Source organism: Dysidea avara, chromosome 15, assembly GCF_963678975.1.
Source record: "Dysidea avara chromosome 15, odDysAvar1.4, whole genome shotgun sequence".
NCBI classification, from domain to species: domain Eukaryota; kingdom Metazoa; phylum Porifera; class Demospongiae; order Dictyoceratida; family Dysideidae; genus Dysidea; species Dysidea avara.
In genome coordinates this window covers 7,346,871-7,367,424 of record NC_089286.1, presented here as the reverse complement: position 1 = coordinate 7,367,424, position 20,554 = coordinate 7,346,871, and the positions used below count along the sequence as shown (strand labels likewise).

The 20,554-nt window shown below is 36.7% G+C and overlaps 1 protein-coding gene across 1 annotated transcript in view; it reads right to left on the bottom strand.

Moving 5' to 3' along the window:
- Window positions 1–12,133: 12,133 nt before the first annotated feature.
- Window positions 12,134–20,554, bottom strand: part of LOC136245242 (transient receptor potential cation channel subfamily A member 1-like) — a 79,641-nt gene continuing 71,220 nt past the window's right edge. The window contains exons 11-12 of the mRNA XM_066036732.1: window positions 19,802–19,911; window positions 12,134–12,367 (exon numbers count right to left, since the gene is read on the bottom strand). Of these exons, the coding sequence (XP_065892804.1) occupies window positions 12,134–12,367; window positions 19,802–19,911 (344 nt within the window). The remainder of the gene's footprint in view (window positions 12,368–19,801; window positions 19,912–20,554) is intronic.

Below are 20,554 nucleotides of genomic sequence, written 5' to 3'. Positions count from 1 at the left end.
ACTGCTACATACAGAAAGCAAATATATTATATTATTTTCAGCACCTTTCTTTAATATGTAGTAAACATTTAGGTACACTGTAGTATTATTTAATTGTCACAAAATAAATCAATTATTGTTCTTAGTATCTGATGTATCTGCATGCATGCATACTCCAAAATTTCTTGCATTATTCCTGGCACAGGATTACAAATGTTATCTTAACCAGAAAATCAAAGCCTATGAATTGGTGAGGTATGTTTTGCTTCCTAAACTGGAAGGAAATGGTGGACCTATTTTCATCCACTTTTGGATGTTTATTACTCTGTGATATATCCTTCCAATTTTGGATGGAAATAGCTCATTTTGACAAAAATGTACAATAAGGTTCCAAAATTGGATGGTCCTGTTCATCCATTTTTGGAATAATCTGTACCAAATTTATAACCATCCAAAATCTGGTCATCCAATTTTGGAATAATTTATACCAAATTAATTTTACAATCATCCAAAATTGGATGGTTCTGGTCCTCAAATTTTGGAATAATCTGTACAAAATTTATATCCATCCATAATTGGAAGATTCTGGTGATCCAATTTTGCCATTAGCATACCTGCACAGCTAAATGCATGATCTCCCTTGTTTCATCGCTTTTTATTTCTATGATCTGAGTGAAGCTTGAAATTCCTTGTACTTGGGCTCATGGTGAATGATAAGATAGAACAAATTTGCTTACTTCAACTGTTTAAGGCATGATGGAAAAAGTACAGACGATTTTCATTTACAAATGAAACCATTAATTCACTACTGCTAAATAACACCTTACACTGCCAGCAAAAAAACTGGGACACAAAGAAAGATATAGCTCCATGATGCATACATTAAATTAATTTTGCGCCTGAGCCCCAATAATCAATTACTGAATAGTGAAGTGACTATTATGTATTCAGGCATGTTCTGCCTGCTACACAGCATTACAAATGGAGAGAAGTGCCTCTGCAATTAATCCAGCTACAGGAGGGTATGGTGATTACAGATAGGGAAGCCACTATGCGCTACCAGGAATTGACACCTTGGACTGTCAATGAAGAGCACAAAGACAACTTATGTAGGTCCATGTTGCATGTATTTTTACTTACTGTGGTATGCCAAAAGGCACTAGTGGGGGCACTGAAGTGACATCAATCAGTGAAAAATCAAGCTCGTAGCCTCATAGTTACGAGGCATTAGTCAATCAGTCAGCAGAAAATTCCACTGTATAGAAATTTTGGAAAAGTTTGTTGCAACTTATTGCAAGCATTTTAAGTCACACTTTTATACCTCACCAATACTGTCAAGGCTGGTTTCTGGTCAATATTTTTTTGTGAAAACCTCCATGATCCTTAATATACTGTACTACTGTACTGTATGATAGTGAACAATGACGTATAAGTTGGATTACTGCAATTTGTTATTTTCAGACTGTAAATATATGCTGATTAGCTTTCTGATGACATACATACATATTTTACATAGGTACTTGGTTGATAATGTGTGTATGTGTATATAGAGCTAGTGTGCTAATTAAATTAACAAAGTCACAATGCTATAAATTTAAAGTTTTGTGAATGGTCATGTTTTTTGCAAAGCCAAGAACAACTTGACATGAAACTTGAAATTATATATGCAATGTAACACTTTCACACCTCAGATCAAAGGAGCCACCCAGGCTACATACGAAATGTAGCCAGGCTACAACTGGGCAGTGATTATATAGACACGTTCATGCCAAAATCGATTGTGGGGATCGATTAATATTCATGTAATTAGGATGCACGACTTGGATTTTGCCTTGAAAACCACTCAGATGGAGAGCATTTTGTTATCCTTGCCATCCTATGAGTAGAAAAACATTGGGCTAAGGTGAGTATGAGTGCTATAGCTTATTCACTGATCGTTTCTGCACATTTTCGAATACGGACATGCCCCCCACATGAAGCTACCACTCTGCATGGAGTAATCACTCTACAAGCAAGCTTACCTATCTAGGCCTTTAGTGAAATTCATAATTTTTCTATACACGATTCAATAGCACTGATTAAAACATTAAACTCGTGCAAACCGAAATTCTCCATGATATCTCTAGGATATGTCCATTCATCATAACCAAACATAACCAGAACACACTAGTTGCTGACCCATAATCAAAAATTTTAAGTATGCATATATAATACATCCAGTGGCTGCACTCGTATTGGCTTGGGTGATTGATCGCCCTGTACAGGCTATCAGCCTAATAAGTGTTACATATTAGCTGTAACACGGGGCACTCGGGCTTTGCCTAATATGTATGCCTTCATGCCCGTGTTACAACTAGTACATGTATCCTTTGATTCTTTGCAATCCTGAGTTTGCTTGTTCATCTTAATCTGAGAATTCATTGTCATCAATGTTGGTACAGATTATTCCAAAATTGGAATACCAGAACCATCCAATTTTGGATAGATATAAATTTGGTACAAAGTATTCCAAAATTGGATGACCAGAACTATCCAATTTTGGATGGATATAAATTTGGTACAAGGTATCCCAAAATTGGACGACCAGAACTATCCAATTTTGGATGGATATAAATTTGGTACAAAGTATTCCAAAATTGGATGATCAGAACCATCCAATTTTGGATGATTATACATTTGATACAGATCATTCCAAAATTGAATGACCAGAAACATCCAATTTTGGATGGATATAACTTTGGTACAGATTATTCCAAAATTGGATGACCAGAAAATTGGATGGTTATAAATTTGGTACAGATTATTCCAAAATTGGATGACCAGACGGATGGTTATAAATTTGGTACAGGTTATTCCAAAATTGGATGACCAGAAACATCCAATTTTGGATGGATATAAATTTGGTACAGATTATTCCAAAATTGGATGACCAGAAACATCCAATTTTGGATGGATATAAATTTGGTACAGATTATTCCAAAATTGGATGACCAGACGGATGGTTATAAATTTGGTACAGGTTATTCCAAAATTGGATGACCAGAAACATCCAATTTTGGATGGATATAAATTTGGTACAGATTATTCCAAAATTGGATGACCAGACGGATGGCTATAAATTTGGTACAGGTTATTCCAAAATTGGATGACCAGAACCATCCAATATTGGATGATTATTATATTCAGTACAGATTATTCTGAAAATGGATGAACAGAACCATCAATTTTGGTACCTTATTGTAGATTTTTGTCACTATATAGGAAAATGAGCTATTTCCATCCAAAATTGGAAGGATATATCACAGAGTAAAAAATATCCAAAAGTGGATGAAAATGGATCCACCGTTTCCTTCCATTTTTTAAAGCAGAACATATATGGAATTGGTTTCATTTAATGAACTTGTGTATGTGTGTGTATATGTGCCAGTTCAACAATCAACATCAGTTGGAAATATTGCAATTCATGGCTAAATCCATGCTTCATAACTGCTACAGGGTAGCTAACTTATGGAATTTTGAGCTACTGTAGATATATTATGTAGCAAAATAGGACACATGCAAAGTCTCTTGTTCTATTGCTACAGTGAGATTATTGGAAGAAGAGATGATCTTTGAAAATGAGTTGCTGTAGGGTCATTCCATACCAAATCAACAAAAAAAATCCTGACTTCTGGCATAGACATGGACTCTACTAAGAAGCTTTATCACACCAAAATTTGGCCCATTCTATTGATCTCCCTTTAAGATATGACCACTCCAAGTTTATTAGAAAATACTACACAGGTTTAATAAAATGGCCATAACTTTGTTAGTAATTGTCACAAAACTGTTCTGTTTAGATTATTGGAATACTTATTAATTAAATTCTCTTCATATATAATTCAGTATAATTCCTCAAAGGAAAAGGTCAAACTACAAAATATGTCTTTTTCCTTTGATCTTACTTTTTTCGAAAAAGGATACTTTAATTCCTTCCATTTTTGTTCAAATATTCTTCTTATTCCCTTCTTTCATGACAGTAAGGCCACTTCAACTAAATGTTTTGTTTCTCGGGCTCGACCGACCCTATATTTTTTAGCATTAAGTAATTATGTTAATCATGTGATTATCTTGCAAAGAGTGATAACGTCACGATGGAGTTGCAAATTTACCTTTAAGCTCTCAAAAAGTAAGTAACACTGATTATCTCACCATATAATTGCCTACTCACAAGTGATACAGCAACCATAATGTAGCTTAGCCACCGTTTGACTCGCAAAATCACTTCAGCTAGCAAAATAGAATATTTTTATTTTACCGACCTACCGACCTTTATTTGGCTGAATTTTGCCCGAGAAACATAAGATTTAGTTGAAGTGGCCTAAGTGTTAAGTTGGGATGGCAAGTAGATCATGAGTTGTAGCTACATACGTAATTCTTATTGAAGTTTACATGCTAACGGTGGTATAACTATGAACACTACTATAACAATACAAAGTTTTAAATTAAATTATATTATGAAATCTCATCAGAATGTGGTCAAGTTGTATTACACATACAGTTGGAGGCATAGTATAGAAGTTTCATCAGGTGATTAAGCAGAAGTATCACCATTGCTGAAGCCACACCGATATCCCCTATTGTTATGAATATCGATGCAGTTATGATAACAACATGATTTTGGTGTAAACACCATCAAGAGTCCACAATAGAGATTTTATGAGCTCCTGATGCTGTATAGTGGGAGGGATTGGTAGCAAATTGTGGTACTGTAAGTTTGGTGAGGAAAAAGCTTGACAAAATTGTGGAAACTTTACAATAGGCCACTATTAAAATTATGGAGGGTACAGTGTCTGTATAGAAGGCCACCTTATCAGGGCCAACTATAAATTCTCCAAATGAGATATATCTATACACCAATCCACCTGTCAAAAGCAGCCAGGTTACCAGCCTGAAGTTTTGACTGGCTTAGACAAGTTCCACTGTAAATTGTTCCTTTTTCACCAAATTCTCCGCCAAATATTTCCTCCACCAACTTTTCGTTATTTTGTAGCATCTGCTGACATGTACAGATGTTCTATAAAATAACAGAAAAGTTTGGCACAGAATTTGGTGAATAAGAAATGATTAACCCTCCAACTTCATAATGTTAATGTGAAGTTTTCACAATTTTGTCAAAGCTTTCTCTCATAAGATAATTTGCTACCAAACCCTCCCACTATATGGCACCAGGAGCTCATAAAATTTCTATTATGGACTCTTGATGATGTTTGCACCAAAATCATGTTGTTATCATATCTGCATCGATATTCATAACAATAGGGGATATTGGTGTGGCTTCAGCAACGGTGAGTATTGATACTTCTGTTTAATCACTTGATGATACTTCTATACTATGCCCCCAACTGTATAAAACTTAACTACATTCTGATGAGATTCCACAGTATAATTTACCATCCAAAAACAGCTTATAGCTGTAAAAAAAGTGTGCGTCCAAGTAAAGCAGAGTTAACTGCGACAAAAAGTAATGATATCATAATGCGGCCATGTGCGAGGTGTGCAAGTTGTAAAATTAATATTAGCTAATCAGATAATACAATGTTATTGTTAAAGTGTTAATGAGAACTATGTGATGCTGCTAGTTTTTAAGTGTGTGAGCATCTTCATAAATGCCACATAAATTTAATTCTCAATAAAGCAATGTGTATAGATTCTCTGATAGTAATAAATAGTTTGAGTTTGGCCACCTTTCCTTTGTTCGTAGCATTGCTGTATACAGGAAAGGCAGCCAAACTCAAACTATTTATTACTATCAGAGAATCTATACACATTGCTTTATTGAGAATTAAATTTATGTGGCATTTATGAAGATGCTCACACACTTAAAAACTAGCAGCATCACATAGTTCTCATTAACACTTTAACAATAACATTGTATTATCTGATTAGCTAATATTAATTTTACAACTTGCACACCTCGCACATGGCCGCATTATGATATCATTACTTTTTGTCGCAGTTAACTCTGCTTTACTTGGATGCGCACTTTTTTTACAGCTATAAGCTGTTTTTGGATGGGATTTCAATACTTTTTGTTAGAATAAGCAATACACTGTTGATAACAGTAGGTGAGTTTCCATGGTTTTGACAGAAACCCCAGATTACAGTGACAGAATATTAAAATATAATTGTAATTTTAGTGGCCAGGGTCTCCAACATTGGGGGTAACTGAGGTATTTTGCCCCCTACCACAGCCCGAAAGGGGCCACTTGAATACCTGTTTAAAGAAAGATCGATATACTCTAATAGAGCAGTCATGATCTAGACCCTTCCTTGCCCCTGGGCCCCTCTTTAACTCTTTTCCCTGAGCCCTCTAATTTCTCTGGATGGCCCTGTTAGTGGCATGCAACTGCAGTCAACTAACACCCATTTTAACTAGTAAACCCTTAACAACACTTTGCCTTTCATCTTGTACTGCATTGAAACGATCAAGATACTCTATTAGAGCAGTCACAAAACAGCTGTAACACAACAATCAATATTTAGCATAGTTACAACTTCTGCTTAGCATCGGATTGTATAGTTCTAGCTACTTACAGACTTTACAATATAAAAATATGGCACTTGTAGAAATGTGACTGTTCTATTAGAGTATATCGATCTACTTCAAGCATTGACTAATTCAAGTGAAGAAGCTACGCCCCTGCCAAGAGATCTTGTGAAATGAAATGAGAATAGTAAAGAAAAGGCAAGTATGTACAGAGACAATAGAGGGGGGCGTAATTATGTCCTGTTGTAAATGAACGCGTTTAAAATTTATATTACTACTAAATAAACGCACCAGAATAGGCTTGTGTGGCTGTTGTCTCCAAGGTTGTCTCATTACTTGTCTTTTCGTGTTGAAGAGATTTAGTCACAATTGGTGAGTTTAACTATACATGTATTTGTGTTGTAAAACTTAATTGTAAAAAGGCGATTAGCACATATCATGATAAACATGTATTTGTCACAGTAGAGTCTCTCACGAAGTCACGATTATTACGAGACATTGGACCAGGGTAAAAAATTTACTGCTATATTTAGAGGTTGTAGCGTTTGTATATCTTAGTATCTTAATAAATAATCCCCCATGATCACTAATCACTAATAGTACAGTGAAAACTGGTCATTATTCAGGCCGTAGGGACAAAATTTTGTGACCTTGCCTTTTAAAGAGGTGGCTGCATTATGCGGCCTTAAAAAAAGGTAAGAAGCATGCTGTTCTAACTGGCTATAGAGATGGATTTAGTGTATGACACAGTGAGTGCTGGCAGCAAGGGGGCAGCCAATCTGTTAGAGCACCAAAAGCACTGCTTCAGACATAGGCAGTTGACTGTCAGCCCCAAGTGTAAAACGTTTCACTATTGGTCCTTATAAGCTCCTGATGAAGAAAGTGATGAAGTCATTATCCATAGGATATATTTTTCAGAGTATCCATTTCAGTTCTACAATATAGTAGCCAAGCATAAGATGAACATAACACAGCATTCCAGTAGTTTAGTGGTGACCACAACACTGCCTGAGTTAAACTGTGGTGAGATTTGAGACTACCAGAAGCCCTGGAATGTCTTCAACACATGAAATACCAAATATCTAATGCCTGGCTTTCATCCACAGTGGACCTGTCTTGGTGGCCACTTGTACAGAAGGGAAACAGCTGCCACACAGTCTTGCGAGTGAAACAGCTAGTTGCCACACCCCTTAATTATCAATTTGTAAAATCTTCAGCAAAATTGTGTGTGCGAGCAAGTGCGATGTGGCAGTGCCGTGTATATGGTTGCTGCCTAGCAGTGACACATCACGAGTATTGAAGTCACAATGCGTTACTGTATCATCCTTCTAAATACAATCTCTGAATGTGTCATTTTGAGTAGAGAGCAATCTTCCACAAGAAGTGACCTGCAGGTTTCAGTGTATATTGTTAACCATTAATATTGTTCACAATATTGTGAACTGTATGTACAGTGAAACCTCACTTAGTGGCCACCTCTTTAATAAGACCATCTTATTATATTGGCCACCTCTAGTAGGTCCCAAATATAGCTAAGCATTACTTATGACCTCATTAATAAGGCCACCTTGTTATTCAGGCCAAATTTTTTGGTCCCACAGCTGGCCATATTAATGAGGTTTCATTGTACTTATGTGAATTTTTATTTTTCGTAACTTTTCTTCAGGTTTACTGATGGGCACTATGAAGCATTGTTGACTGGTACGTGTATAGTGTGGTGACTTGAAATGCTAAAACAGTACGTAGCATGTCTTGTATGTACATGTAATGTGTTGTAATGTGTCCACACATCCACACATCTTAGAAATAAATATAATTGTATTCTCTATAAATAGTCAGTTCCATTGTGCCACTGGGTCATAAGTTGGTTGAGTATGGATCATCCAGGACACTTGAGTCACATTTTGTCCTGGCCAAGTGGATCTCATCCACTGACAGAATATACAGGATCAGATCACGTGTATAAATTACGGTGGAACTTGTTTATTGCCACCTTCACTCATTCAGCAGGTAATAGTGTATAAATTCTCAATTGTAATTGGCTTTTCAAGAGTGGTTGTCTTTCTATACTAGTGGCCATTAAGACGGGTTGTACTGATAGAGTGTACATACTAGAGATGCAACAATATCCTCCACTTAGTGTCGTTTGATAGTGATGCAATGGAGACTATGTATTATTGCATTTAAATACTATACTATTATATTGCATCTCTAGCACGTATTTATAACAGGAATGTTTGTTAACTATTTAGACTTACTGGAGCCACACCCACTCATCTGGATTCTACAAATGGAGTCATACCAACTTGTTGTCATCATACTTACTCGTTACTCCCATTGTGTTTGGATGAATATACATGCCGTCATGTGAGACTTGCTACTATGGCGGGCCACTGGAAAACATTTGCATAGCAGTTATATTACAGTCATTATTGTACAATTCTTACATTATTGTTGTGAAAAGTGTTTGGTATTCATGTGTCTCCTCTGTATGTTGTAATTACATGTGTAATTTTGTGTGCCGGGGGGTGCTATAAAATGCAATAATGCATGGTGACAATTGTATTAGGCGATTTTGCACACTTCCTTTTAAGCTAGCTACATGTGCTAATTACTCACAGCTTGTGTCAACAACTGGTAACCGCAGTTGTACTCTTGTGTCATTCTTTAAGCCGCGCCCTTAGAGGACAAATTATGTGGGGGCGACTAATTTCAAAACGAAGGATGGTATGCAGCACTATAGATTATATCTATGGACTATAATCTATGGCAGCACACTTCTTGGTGGCTATATGTACTGATTAACTACATAGAACGCCAGTTCATCAATACCCAGTGACCGCAGTTGTGCTCTGCGTCATTCTTTAAATTCCGAGTAAAATTCTTAGAGAGCAAATGACGTGGGGGCGACTAAATTCAAATTTCAAACTAGCCATTCTCGAAAACAAATGTTTCAATCTGAACGAAACTTTTAGAACAGTTTAAAGACACATTGCCCTACATGCCAAGCGAGTATTGCGGAAAACAACAATCTGGGATTTGTATTTGGCCTCTAGGTTGACTGAGGACGACCGAAACTTCGTTTGGTGCTGAAATCACGACTGTAGGGTAATCATGTATGGTGAAATCGATGATGTGAATCTTGAGGTGATTGAGTGAATACTGAAGCGATAACAGGGCGATCAATGTTCGGAATGCACAAAGGAACATAAGGCATACACCTGCGGTTGCGTCTAACCGCATGCGATAAAAAAAAAAAATGAAACTTCCCCTTTGATGTCGGCAACCTCGATCATGAAACAATCGGCATGGATTTGCTTCACTGCTTGTGTGGTAGTTACTAGTGACACGATGAGTTCAGCTCCAGAGTTTCAGAGGGATAGCGTAAGTGACGGGTGGATTACAGGAAGGCTGAATTTGACAACGTTCGTTCTTGTAAAATCCTCACATAGTGGTCGCGACATTTATTGTCTGCGGCGCGCGTTTCTGCTTTACTGGCCGCGCGACTCACTACCGTGAGTCTTGATTTTATTGTTATAGTAGTGTTCATACTTATACCCCCAGTAGCATTTAAACTTCAATAAGAATTACATATGTAGCCACAACTCATGATCTACTAGCTATCCTAACTTCACACTTACTGTCATGAAAGAAGGGTATAAGAAGAATATTTGAACAAAAAAAATGAAAGTAATTTAAATATCCTTTTGAAAAACGTAATATCAAAGGAAAAAGACACATTCTTGTGGTTTGAATTTTCCTTTGAGTAATTACAATGAATTATGTGTCACTTGAAAGAAAAGTTAATAAGCATTCTAAAAATCTAAACAGAAAGGTTTTGTGACAATCACTGACAAAGTTATGGCCATTTTATTAAACCTATGTAGTATTTTCTAATGAACTTGGGTGGTCATATCATAAAGGGAGATAAATAGAGTAGGCCAAATTTTGTTGTGAGAAAGTTCTTAGTAGAGTCAATGTCTATGCAAAATTTCATGAAAATCCGAAGGGGTCGGGATTTTTTGTTGTTGATTTGGCACGGAATGACTCTGTATGCATCTACACATATACTCCAACTTACAAATCTCATTGTGTGACACAAACATACGTACCTGTGGTAATACCTGTAAAAAACACCAAAAATGTTTGAATATATTACAGGGCAGATCTAGGATCCAACAAGGAGAGGGGCAAAAACAAGTTCAGATCCACACCATTAAAAAAGGTAAGTCACTTTGAGCAGCTAGTATAATAGATAGCTACAATCTTTTATAGTTGACGTATACACATAGCAGTGAATAATCTTCTGTCAGTAGTGTTTCACTGTTGAATTTTATCATTTAGTTTATGAAGTCTTAAAAGCTGTTACAGAAGCTACTAATGGCTTAAACACATGCCAAATGATAATTATTAAATCAGGCATGCAGTGAAGGCCAGCTGTGCGCACACACCTAGTTTACTGAAATTGTTTTATAAAAGTGTATGTGTGTGTATCAAACTATCTACCTATCTATGCTTGTCTTCATGCACCCACATGAGTAAAACTGTTAAATGGTAAAAGCAACTTACACGTAAAAAGGAAAAACGAAATGAAATCTGTATTTAACTTCTGTACAGGTTACTAAGCTCTGAGGTGGTTTTTTCCAGTGGTCTGAAATATGGGTGTGGCAACTCTCGTCAGACTTTGTGAACTACCTTCCCTTCAGGTTTTACAGGCATTTAACAACTGAAAAACAATGGTGCAGGCCTTGTAGACTACCAGGAATAGCCCATTCCTTCAAATTGAATGGGTGTATCCCCAATGTACGTGAATGAAAATGAAGAGCAGCTTTGAGGCTGTGTTGGAGAATTTTCAGGGACACCATGATAGTCTAGTTTAGAAGATATGTGCATAATATGTTAAAAGCAGACAAGCACTTTCGTTAGCAGTGTATAGCAATATAATTAAAGAATTACAAGAATTTCATGAATTACAAAATCTGAAATTACAATAACTTATGTATTATTGCAAAATCAAAAACCTATTAGCTAAAATAATACATAGTTAGTTAATTCCAGATGAGTTAGCAAACCTGGTTTTTAGAAGTAGACAACATCAAGTTGCTTTTAGAAGTACTTACTATACATAAAGGTACTAGGTGACAGTTTTCAGGTGAATTTGCAGTGAACGGAGGAGATCTGTCTACCTTTCAAATTGAAAGTATTCAATATGTCAGAAATTCTTAAGCAATAAATTGATTTTGTTTAATAGCTCTTCCTAAAAGGAAATGGCAGGATTTGCCCCATATACCCTATGCCGGATCCACCATTGCATTATACATACACTATACATACATTTACAGTTCACTGTTATAAAACTGCACCATTGCACTTTGTGTGTAATATTAGAAAACCACTCAAAAATCAGCTTAACTATCCACATTATCTGGATAACAATTTTACACTAAATTACTGAATACTTTAAAAGGAAATTCTTTGTCTATTATGAATGTCTGTTTTGCTACCTTACTCTTTGCTACTTCCAACCTATTATCATACTGCATACAAATATAATGAACTAATGAGACAATCATAAAACTAATCTAGGTAAAGCCAACATCAAAGATTTCATGCACAGTCATTGTATTATTGATAATTTGGATGATTTTCCATTAGTTTCAAATGTACACATGTAGTAAACTCACACTCATCACTCCTTGGTGTTGGTGATGATAAGGCAAAGGCAGTCAAGAAACTAAGAAAGACCAGATATGGTAACAGTAGCATCAAGTATGAGGGTAGTGCGGCTTTCCTCCACTGGAAGTTCAAAAATTTTGTAATAAGTGGATGATTCAGGAGTTCAATACGCTCATTGTCAATCTATCAAAATAAATGTGAGCGTAACATTAAAGCATATAATATCTAACTACTGGCTATTTTTAGGGAAAATTCTCTATTATTGCATTTAACATCCTGTTCCATGAATTATAGCTATTATTATGAATTGCTAACTAGCTTATATTATTCAGTACACTATTATAGCTGTTGGTACCTGGGTTTCAATATATACTCAATTTTGGTAAGATTATCTTTGTGAAAATTTTATGAAATAGAACTATGGTATCCTATTTATGTACACTGAGGTTGGTTGCTAAAGTTTAAGACTACCGTAAGCGTATTAAATTTCGCTGGATAAATTTTCGTGTTTTTGTCAGAAGGGAATTTTGTGGGTCTTTATTTTCGTGGGTAGCTCGCATTCGCCAGCCAGTGCCAATTGCCAAAGCAAGCGATAGAAGACGCTAATAATAATAAATGGGAACGAAGAAAACATAATTGTGCAGTTTCATTACAAATCTAGTTACCCATTACAATCTAGCTAGTTAACTCCGTGCACTTCCGTAGTTCTCCGAAATACCAAAAGAAATAGCACGATATTACTGCGACTCTGTCGTGAGGGCTACCATGTCTACAAGGACGTATGGGAGGCCACTCGTGGTGAAGTGTTAATTTGTACAAGGGAGACAGGAAATGCATTTGATCCGTTTGCTGTATCTGTGATAAAACGTGAAAATGTTGTCGGCCACGTTCCTAGAAAAATTTCTACAATCTGTTCTTTGTTTATGCGATGAGGTGGGATGATACACTGCAAAGTTACAGGCAGCAGGCAGTATTCACGTGACATTTCACAGGGAGGACTGGAAATTCCATGCCTGCTGATATTCACAGGTGATCCAAAATACATACAGAAAGTAAAGAAAGCAATGAGTTTAGCCAGTACCACTGCAAAATCTAAAGTTGCAACAAGTAACTCAACTAAGGAAGTTGGTGGTAAGGATGAGGTGAAGAATGAGGATGTGATTGTTGAGAAGAAACTTTCAAAGCTAGCCAAGCTGAATAGTACAGATAGTAAAGAGTAGACAGGCGAAGAAGTTGATCAAAATGCTAACATGGAATGGGTCCGTATATTTAACATTGTGTTAAAAATTTCAGACAGAGAGATCCTTTCAGTGGGACAGGGCTTAAGAGATACACACATGAATGCTGCACAGAAGCTGATACTGCATCAGTTCCCTACATACCAAGGCCTGAAAAATACTCTTCTGAACGAATCCATTGGCTTCTGGACAAACAATTACATTCAGATCATGCATTACCGAGGTTGTCACGGGATAACAGTGAGCACTATTGGTTGCCAACCTGGAGAGATCAATGTGTATGATTCGTTGTACACAGATGTGGATGAAAATACAAAATGCAAGATCAAAAAGGCTCTGGGGTCACGTATCAACTTCAGCATGGCTACTGTACAAAGACAAGTGGGTGTGACAGACTGCGGAGTATATGCTGTTGCTTTTGCTACAAATTTAGCTTTTGGCATTGAATCTGGTTTTAGGTTTCAGCAAGATAGGTTACATCCTCACTCACAAATGTGCTTTGAACAAAGGTGTATCTGTCCTTTTCCATGATTCCATAACTGAAGTATGTGTGCTATACCCAGTACTGTATAATTGACATGTAACTTGATGACTGATTTAATTTACAATAATTTTACAAATCAATTGAACAATTAATTGTACATTTTGATAATTTAATCAAATAAACTTGAGTAAGCATAGCTTTACGTTAACAATGGTATTAAAGGCCAGCAGCTCGGAAACCATTCACCACAATATTGGGTCGAGATGAAACATAACCATGTAGATCTATCATCTATTCAGCTGTAATCGGTTTCATTGTAGTCATTCTCATGTCAACATCCTCCTTTATACCATCATCGAATTGTTTACAAATCTGACTCCCATACCACTTCCTGAACTTAGCTTGAACAAAATCTTTGGCTGGCTTGTTTACTGACAGATCCAATGGTTGGAGCCTGTCAGTACAATTGTTTGGAACTGTGACAAAAAGAATGTTATTTTCTTCAAGCAGTTAAAGGACTTTGGCAGTGCACTGCCCTTTGAACACATCAAACAAGGCAAGTGCACAATGGGTGTTATCAAGCTTGAGTCTTTCTCTCTCTTTCTTAACATAAGGAAAGATCACCTTTTAAAGATATGCCATTGTAGTGGTCTCATTGGCCCAGTGGTTTGCAGTGTATGTAATGTGCCAATCTGATGGAAAACCTTCATCCTTAAGCTTAGGTAAGCATTTGGTGGTTGTACCTTTGTATATTAACTGCATTGGTAGAAAGTTGCCAGACATAGCACAGGCAAAAACTGCTGTTATTTGCCGTTTATCATCGATACCAGCTATTTCCACTCTTTTAGTTCCTTTCTTCTCCATTGTCCAATTCGTGGATGGGACAATTTTCATAGCAGTGTGGTCCCAGTTGATAACCATGCTTGGAGGCACATCCTTCATTTCAATGACTGATCGCAGGAATTGATCCCTAATTTCATCAAAATTCTCTGAAAGCACTTTGGATTTACTGTTGGCTTTTCTTTTAGTAAATCCCATGTGGCGTAGAACACTCCGAGCCCATTCCTTGTTCAACTTGATGCCACTCTTGAATTGGGATTTATACTTCATCAGTATTCCCTCAGCAACACCCGTACCTCTTGCTCTCATCCCAACCAGTAAATGCTGCAAATGTTCATCCAACTTTGCACCCAAAAGCACAGGCCTTCCACGTTTTTTGCTGGAAAGTGCGGTGACAACAACTTTCTCACCAGGTTTGGCTTCTTGACTTTTCTCTTTGAAATGTTTTAGGTAAGCATCTCGCCAATGCCTAACGCTGCTTTCCTTAAGATTCTTCTTATTGAATTCCTTAGCACCAGCTGCCACTCCGTGTTCACTAGCATATTTCCCGATGGTTGCCTTTTCTGTAAGTGAAAGTTTCATGTAATCACCTCTGCTCTTCCCACGTTCTTCCACCAAACAAACCAGGTGGTGAGCTTCATTAACAACTTTACTTGAGGGCGCTTCGCTATCCTTGTTAGAAGTATCATCATTGTCCTCACTAGGCACTGTTTTCTCCTATTTCTGGCGATTAAAATACAAAAGCCGTTAGGTACAGTATGTTACCATTATAACTTAGAAAAAATATGACACCAAAAGGTACAGAAAACGAAAAAAAAACTTGTCATAATGGGCACTCGAACCACAGACCTCCAGCCTGAAGAGCAGTGTTCCTAACCACTGTACCACCGGTGCTAGCTGACAGCTTTTCTTATTTTGCCATATTTAAATGTCACAAATGTAAATCAATATATATCACTATACTGTACGCAAAGAAATTTTGACATCAAAAAAATTGACGAATTCAGACTTCAGCAGATTTGACGAATAAAATGTTGACGAAAATCAAGAAATTGTAGGCAAACCCAGTACTTTTAAGGGCGCTTATAAACATTTGACAAATTTAAATTTGACGAATTTAACCGATTCATCAAATTCATCAAATTTTTTTGACGTCAAAATTTCCTTGTGTACGGTATATCTAACCCATACCCTAACCTAATGTTTCCTACTAGCGCTTCTTCCTAATCCTAAGGACGCTTTTCCTAATCCCAAGGGCGCTGTTCCTAATCCCAAGGGCGCTGTTCCTAATCCTAAGGGCACGGTTCCTAATCCTAAGGGCGCTGTTCCTAATCCTAAAGGCATTTTCTAACCGTAGGGGTGCTGTTACTAATCCTAGGAACACAGTAAGAATGAGAGTAAGAGCAAAATTACGCGAAATTATGATAAAAACCGAAATGGTAACATACTGTATGTAATGGCTAGTATTAAAATACGATAATAAAGACTTCATCGTGAATTTGTGATCAAGTGGTTTTACCTCGCCTCGTATCTCACGCGTCACTAAACTGCATAATGGTGCATTAAAAAGAAGTGATGATGCATTATTTAGACAAGGATGGATCAAGACAGATGATGGCCTCGACGATGGCACTGGGTTTAATTGCGCATTGATGGCTTGGTATGTAATCTTTCTAGGGTGGATTAATTTTCATGGATAAGACGTACCACGAAATCCACGAAAATTTATACACCACGAAAATTTCTACGCTTACAGTATCAGGATATGCATTAGTGTTATATTGTAAAATTGGGTTGTTAAGCACACGCGCTTATAATTTTCAGAGAAAACGTTTTGTAAAAATCATACTATCTGTTAAGTGCATACGCCTAATAAATAATTATGGTGAGTGTAACATGGAATCACTATGTTGTAATATAGTAGTTAATAGTTTGTGCCGGTCACCACACCAGTGTGTAAGGATATTTGATTCCATTTCTGAGTGAAATCCTTCGTGATAAACAAGATTATCACTATTCAGTTGGCTGATTTGTTATATACATAGCAAAGGGAGACCTCAAGGGAGACATAAGCACTTGAAAAGGCATTAATGTTTCAGTACTTTCAGCTTTTCTTGCCATTTCTTGCTGTGTGTAGCTTTATCGTCGCATTTGGCCATGTGCGCAAATCATCCATGGTTAATTACAAGAAATTTGTATGTGCTTAACAAATAATATGCGCCAGATAGATACATGCGCTTAACAACCCAACACTATGGTATTGCAACAAAAAAATAATTAGTGGCACATCTCAGGGACAATTTTGCTCAAATTCTCTGCGTGACATACTCACCAAGTAGATAGCTCTACTGTAAAACTTTGTCTATCGTACGGTACAATAGTACCGTATAATTAGGGATCATGAAGAACTGGGTTTTTCTAGCCCATTTGTTTGTAGCTGAGCTATCTACATGATCACTTATTTAGCTGATTTCTCTACAGGATGACTTGTGTAAAGTTGAACCCTCTACAGGGTGATTTGTATGTAGCTGAACTCTCTACAGGGTAAATTGTTTCTAGCTGATCTCTCTACAGGGTGATTTGTTTGTAGCTGAATTCTCTACAGGGTAACTTGTTTCTACCTGATCTCCTACAGGGTGACTTGTTTGTAGCTGAACTCTCCACAAGTTGAAACTTATTTTTAGCTGATCTCTCTTAAGGGTGACTTGAAGTGTAGTTGAACTCAGTCTGCACAGGATGACTTGTTTCTAGCTGGTCTCTCTAGTTTGTAGCTGAACTCTCTACAGGGTTATCTCCTGAAAGTTGTGTATGCATAATTCTAGTGTGTCACCCATCACTGTGCCATTGCTACACCACTGATGAACCCTATGTAGCTCTAGTTGATGTTGATATACTGTGCTAATAATTTTTATCTGGTGATGTTGCCTATAGTGTATTGCTGTATACAATACCTCAATAATGTATAGTTCTCTCCTGTATGTTTTGTATACATGTACTGTGTACACATCACTGTTAGCAATTACTTATTCAATGCCAAAGTATGGATTTTCCCATCAAGCTATGCTGTAATACATCATTCATCACTAGTTTCATTACTTTTTATTGATTGGATCCCTCCTTGATTTTTATTTTTTAGCATATACTCATTTGTTTAAATATTTTGACATAGCATAAGCCACATGTACGTAACTGTTCTATTAGAATATCATATGTGATTGTTGTATTAGGGTGACTGCTTTATTAGAGCATCTCGAGGCAGCCAATAAGAGGGTTTGCATGGTCATCATGTTCAAGTGAATAGATTATTAAAGGTGGTGGTATACTGGAAGCCATCAAAATTCTGAAAATATGTATACTCTCCTAAATTTAGTTCTAGCATGCAGACCTTACAAGTTACACACACAAGTCATATTGCTATTGAAGAAGTAATGTACCCTCTACTCCTGGCTACAAGTTGGGAGAAGTGGGATGTTTAATTGTTGACTTACACCACGGGTAAAATGTACCTTCAAAATAACCATTTGGCATCAAATTCCAGCAAAGAAACAACTATAGATCTGTAATCACAACACTGTATGCTAGTATAGGCTACTAGCTAGTGCCCAGTAACAGAGAAGACTAGGTAGCTTTGTTATTAACCATTATAATTTTTGTGGCATCTCCAAGTTGTGAAAACATAGTGAATATTACTAACTACAGCAATAAAAGCCATTTCTTTACACTACTGGTCACTATGCCTATGTACATTACACAAGCTACACAAATACAGATGTCTAACTCACTAGTATACTAGAGAATACTGATGCAGAAAACCATCCTTGCTATTTGGGATACCATACTAAAACCACAAATTACCTTTGCCACCAAAATTTTGTGCAAAGGATACGAATCCTAAGTTTCTATGCTACTCTACTTACTTTTGTGAATGTCTTCTTTACTATTACACATTAAACAACAACAAATTTCTTCTTACAGCAAAGTCACATACTCTAACACGTAGCATGGCCATATTATTATTATGTAAGCGTAATTGTGTGATGCAATAAAGCAAATTCTTGTGGTAATATTATAGCTTTGCTTCATAAGGCTTCCCATTAGATGTGTTTCCACTATACCGCCACCTTAAGAGAGATGTGATCTCTGTGATTACTGAGTGAATCAACCTAGACCAAAGTTACAGGTATCTACCGGGTGTCCAGTAGTAATACAGTAGTGTAAGTGCTTAAATAGTTTTTATAGTGTCTATAATATGCTGCTCAAAGAAAGTATTGATAGGGAAAATTAAAGCCTCAATATGGTTTTGTAGCATGAAGAAAATGAACACCAGCATGATTAAAGATAAAAGCGGAGAGGGCTCACACCCCAAAAGGCACATCCCATTGGTGAGTATGTCATTGTGGCAAAAAATGGTGGCCATGTGCTGCTTTGTTTGGCTTCCAGCCTTGCAACTGTGGTCAGTGAAGCTGGCAAGCTTTCACACCTTTTTCCACCCAAGCTTTTAAAAGCTGCACCCTTCTTGGCTGTTTTTGCATGGATAGTTTCATAAATCTACCAATGGAAGTTCTAGATTGTACTAAAACATTCTGTGTGTGTTCTATTAGAAGTCCTAAAAAGTATGCATTCTATTAGAGCATTATTGAAGTAAACCATGCAATACAATACATTTATGACTTTGTGTTCAATATGCATCATTGTGGCTGTATAGATAAGAAGAAATGTGAAAAGAAACAAACTCCAAAAGTCAGCCATAGGCTGATTTTGGGGCCTTATAAATACAAAAGTAGTGAAATCCATTCAAAAACAGCCAAGCTATGAAGCAATGGTGCAGCCTTTAAAATCCTGGGTAAAAAAGTTGTGAAAAAGAAATGGTTACAGTGATGTCAATGCTAATAATTTTTAACAATGGATATGTGCATTATAAGCATTAGCACAATTGCAGCCATTTCTTGGCTACCACCTTTGATTTTGCAACTTTTTCACCCATGATTTTGAAGGCTGCACCATGTTTCGGCTGTTTTTGAGTGGATCGCATATAAACACAGCACAACAGCATACCATAGTTTCGAGCGCAGAGACGTTTTTCTTCATCAGAAACTCATAGTCACAGATTACTCTCCCTGTGCTTTCCTTGGTTATGCATTTATTCAGCACAATTCTAGCGACATCTGTATTAATGAATATAGCAGATACAAACAACTTCCATACTTTCTATGCCAGATACACATTCACACTGAGTCACTATATTGGCAACAGAAGTCAGACTTAAACCTTAAATAATTATTTACGTACAAGGATCTGGTTTGAAAATACGTATGTACATGGATTACTTGATTTACAGCATAATATACACTAGTACAATTAAAAATTGCCAAAGTAGGGATTTTACCATGTGGCTATGTTGTAATAACTACCCATCATTCACATTTCTTGTTTCACTACTTTTTATTGCTGGAACTCTATTTCATTAATTTTTAACCCTTAAACCTGCAAAGAAATTTTGGGGAATGGGAATGTACGTTAACACAATATGGGTATGCATGGCGACATTAGGTGGGGTAACTTAATTTTTATAGCCTAAAACTACATACACCTTGATCAAATGGGCCACTTGGAGAAGATTAAATGAACACTGTAACTACAGCAACTTACTTGTTATGAAGCGGTGACCAACAGTGAAACTGTTTCTATGTTTCAAAACTCTTACCATGTGTTTAATTTCAACTAAGTCCACTTATGTGAGTCATATATGGCCTGATACAAAGTTTTAATGCAAAGAGAACAGAACTTGCTGCAAGGTGGTAGGAGCAA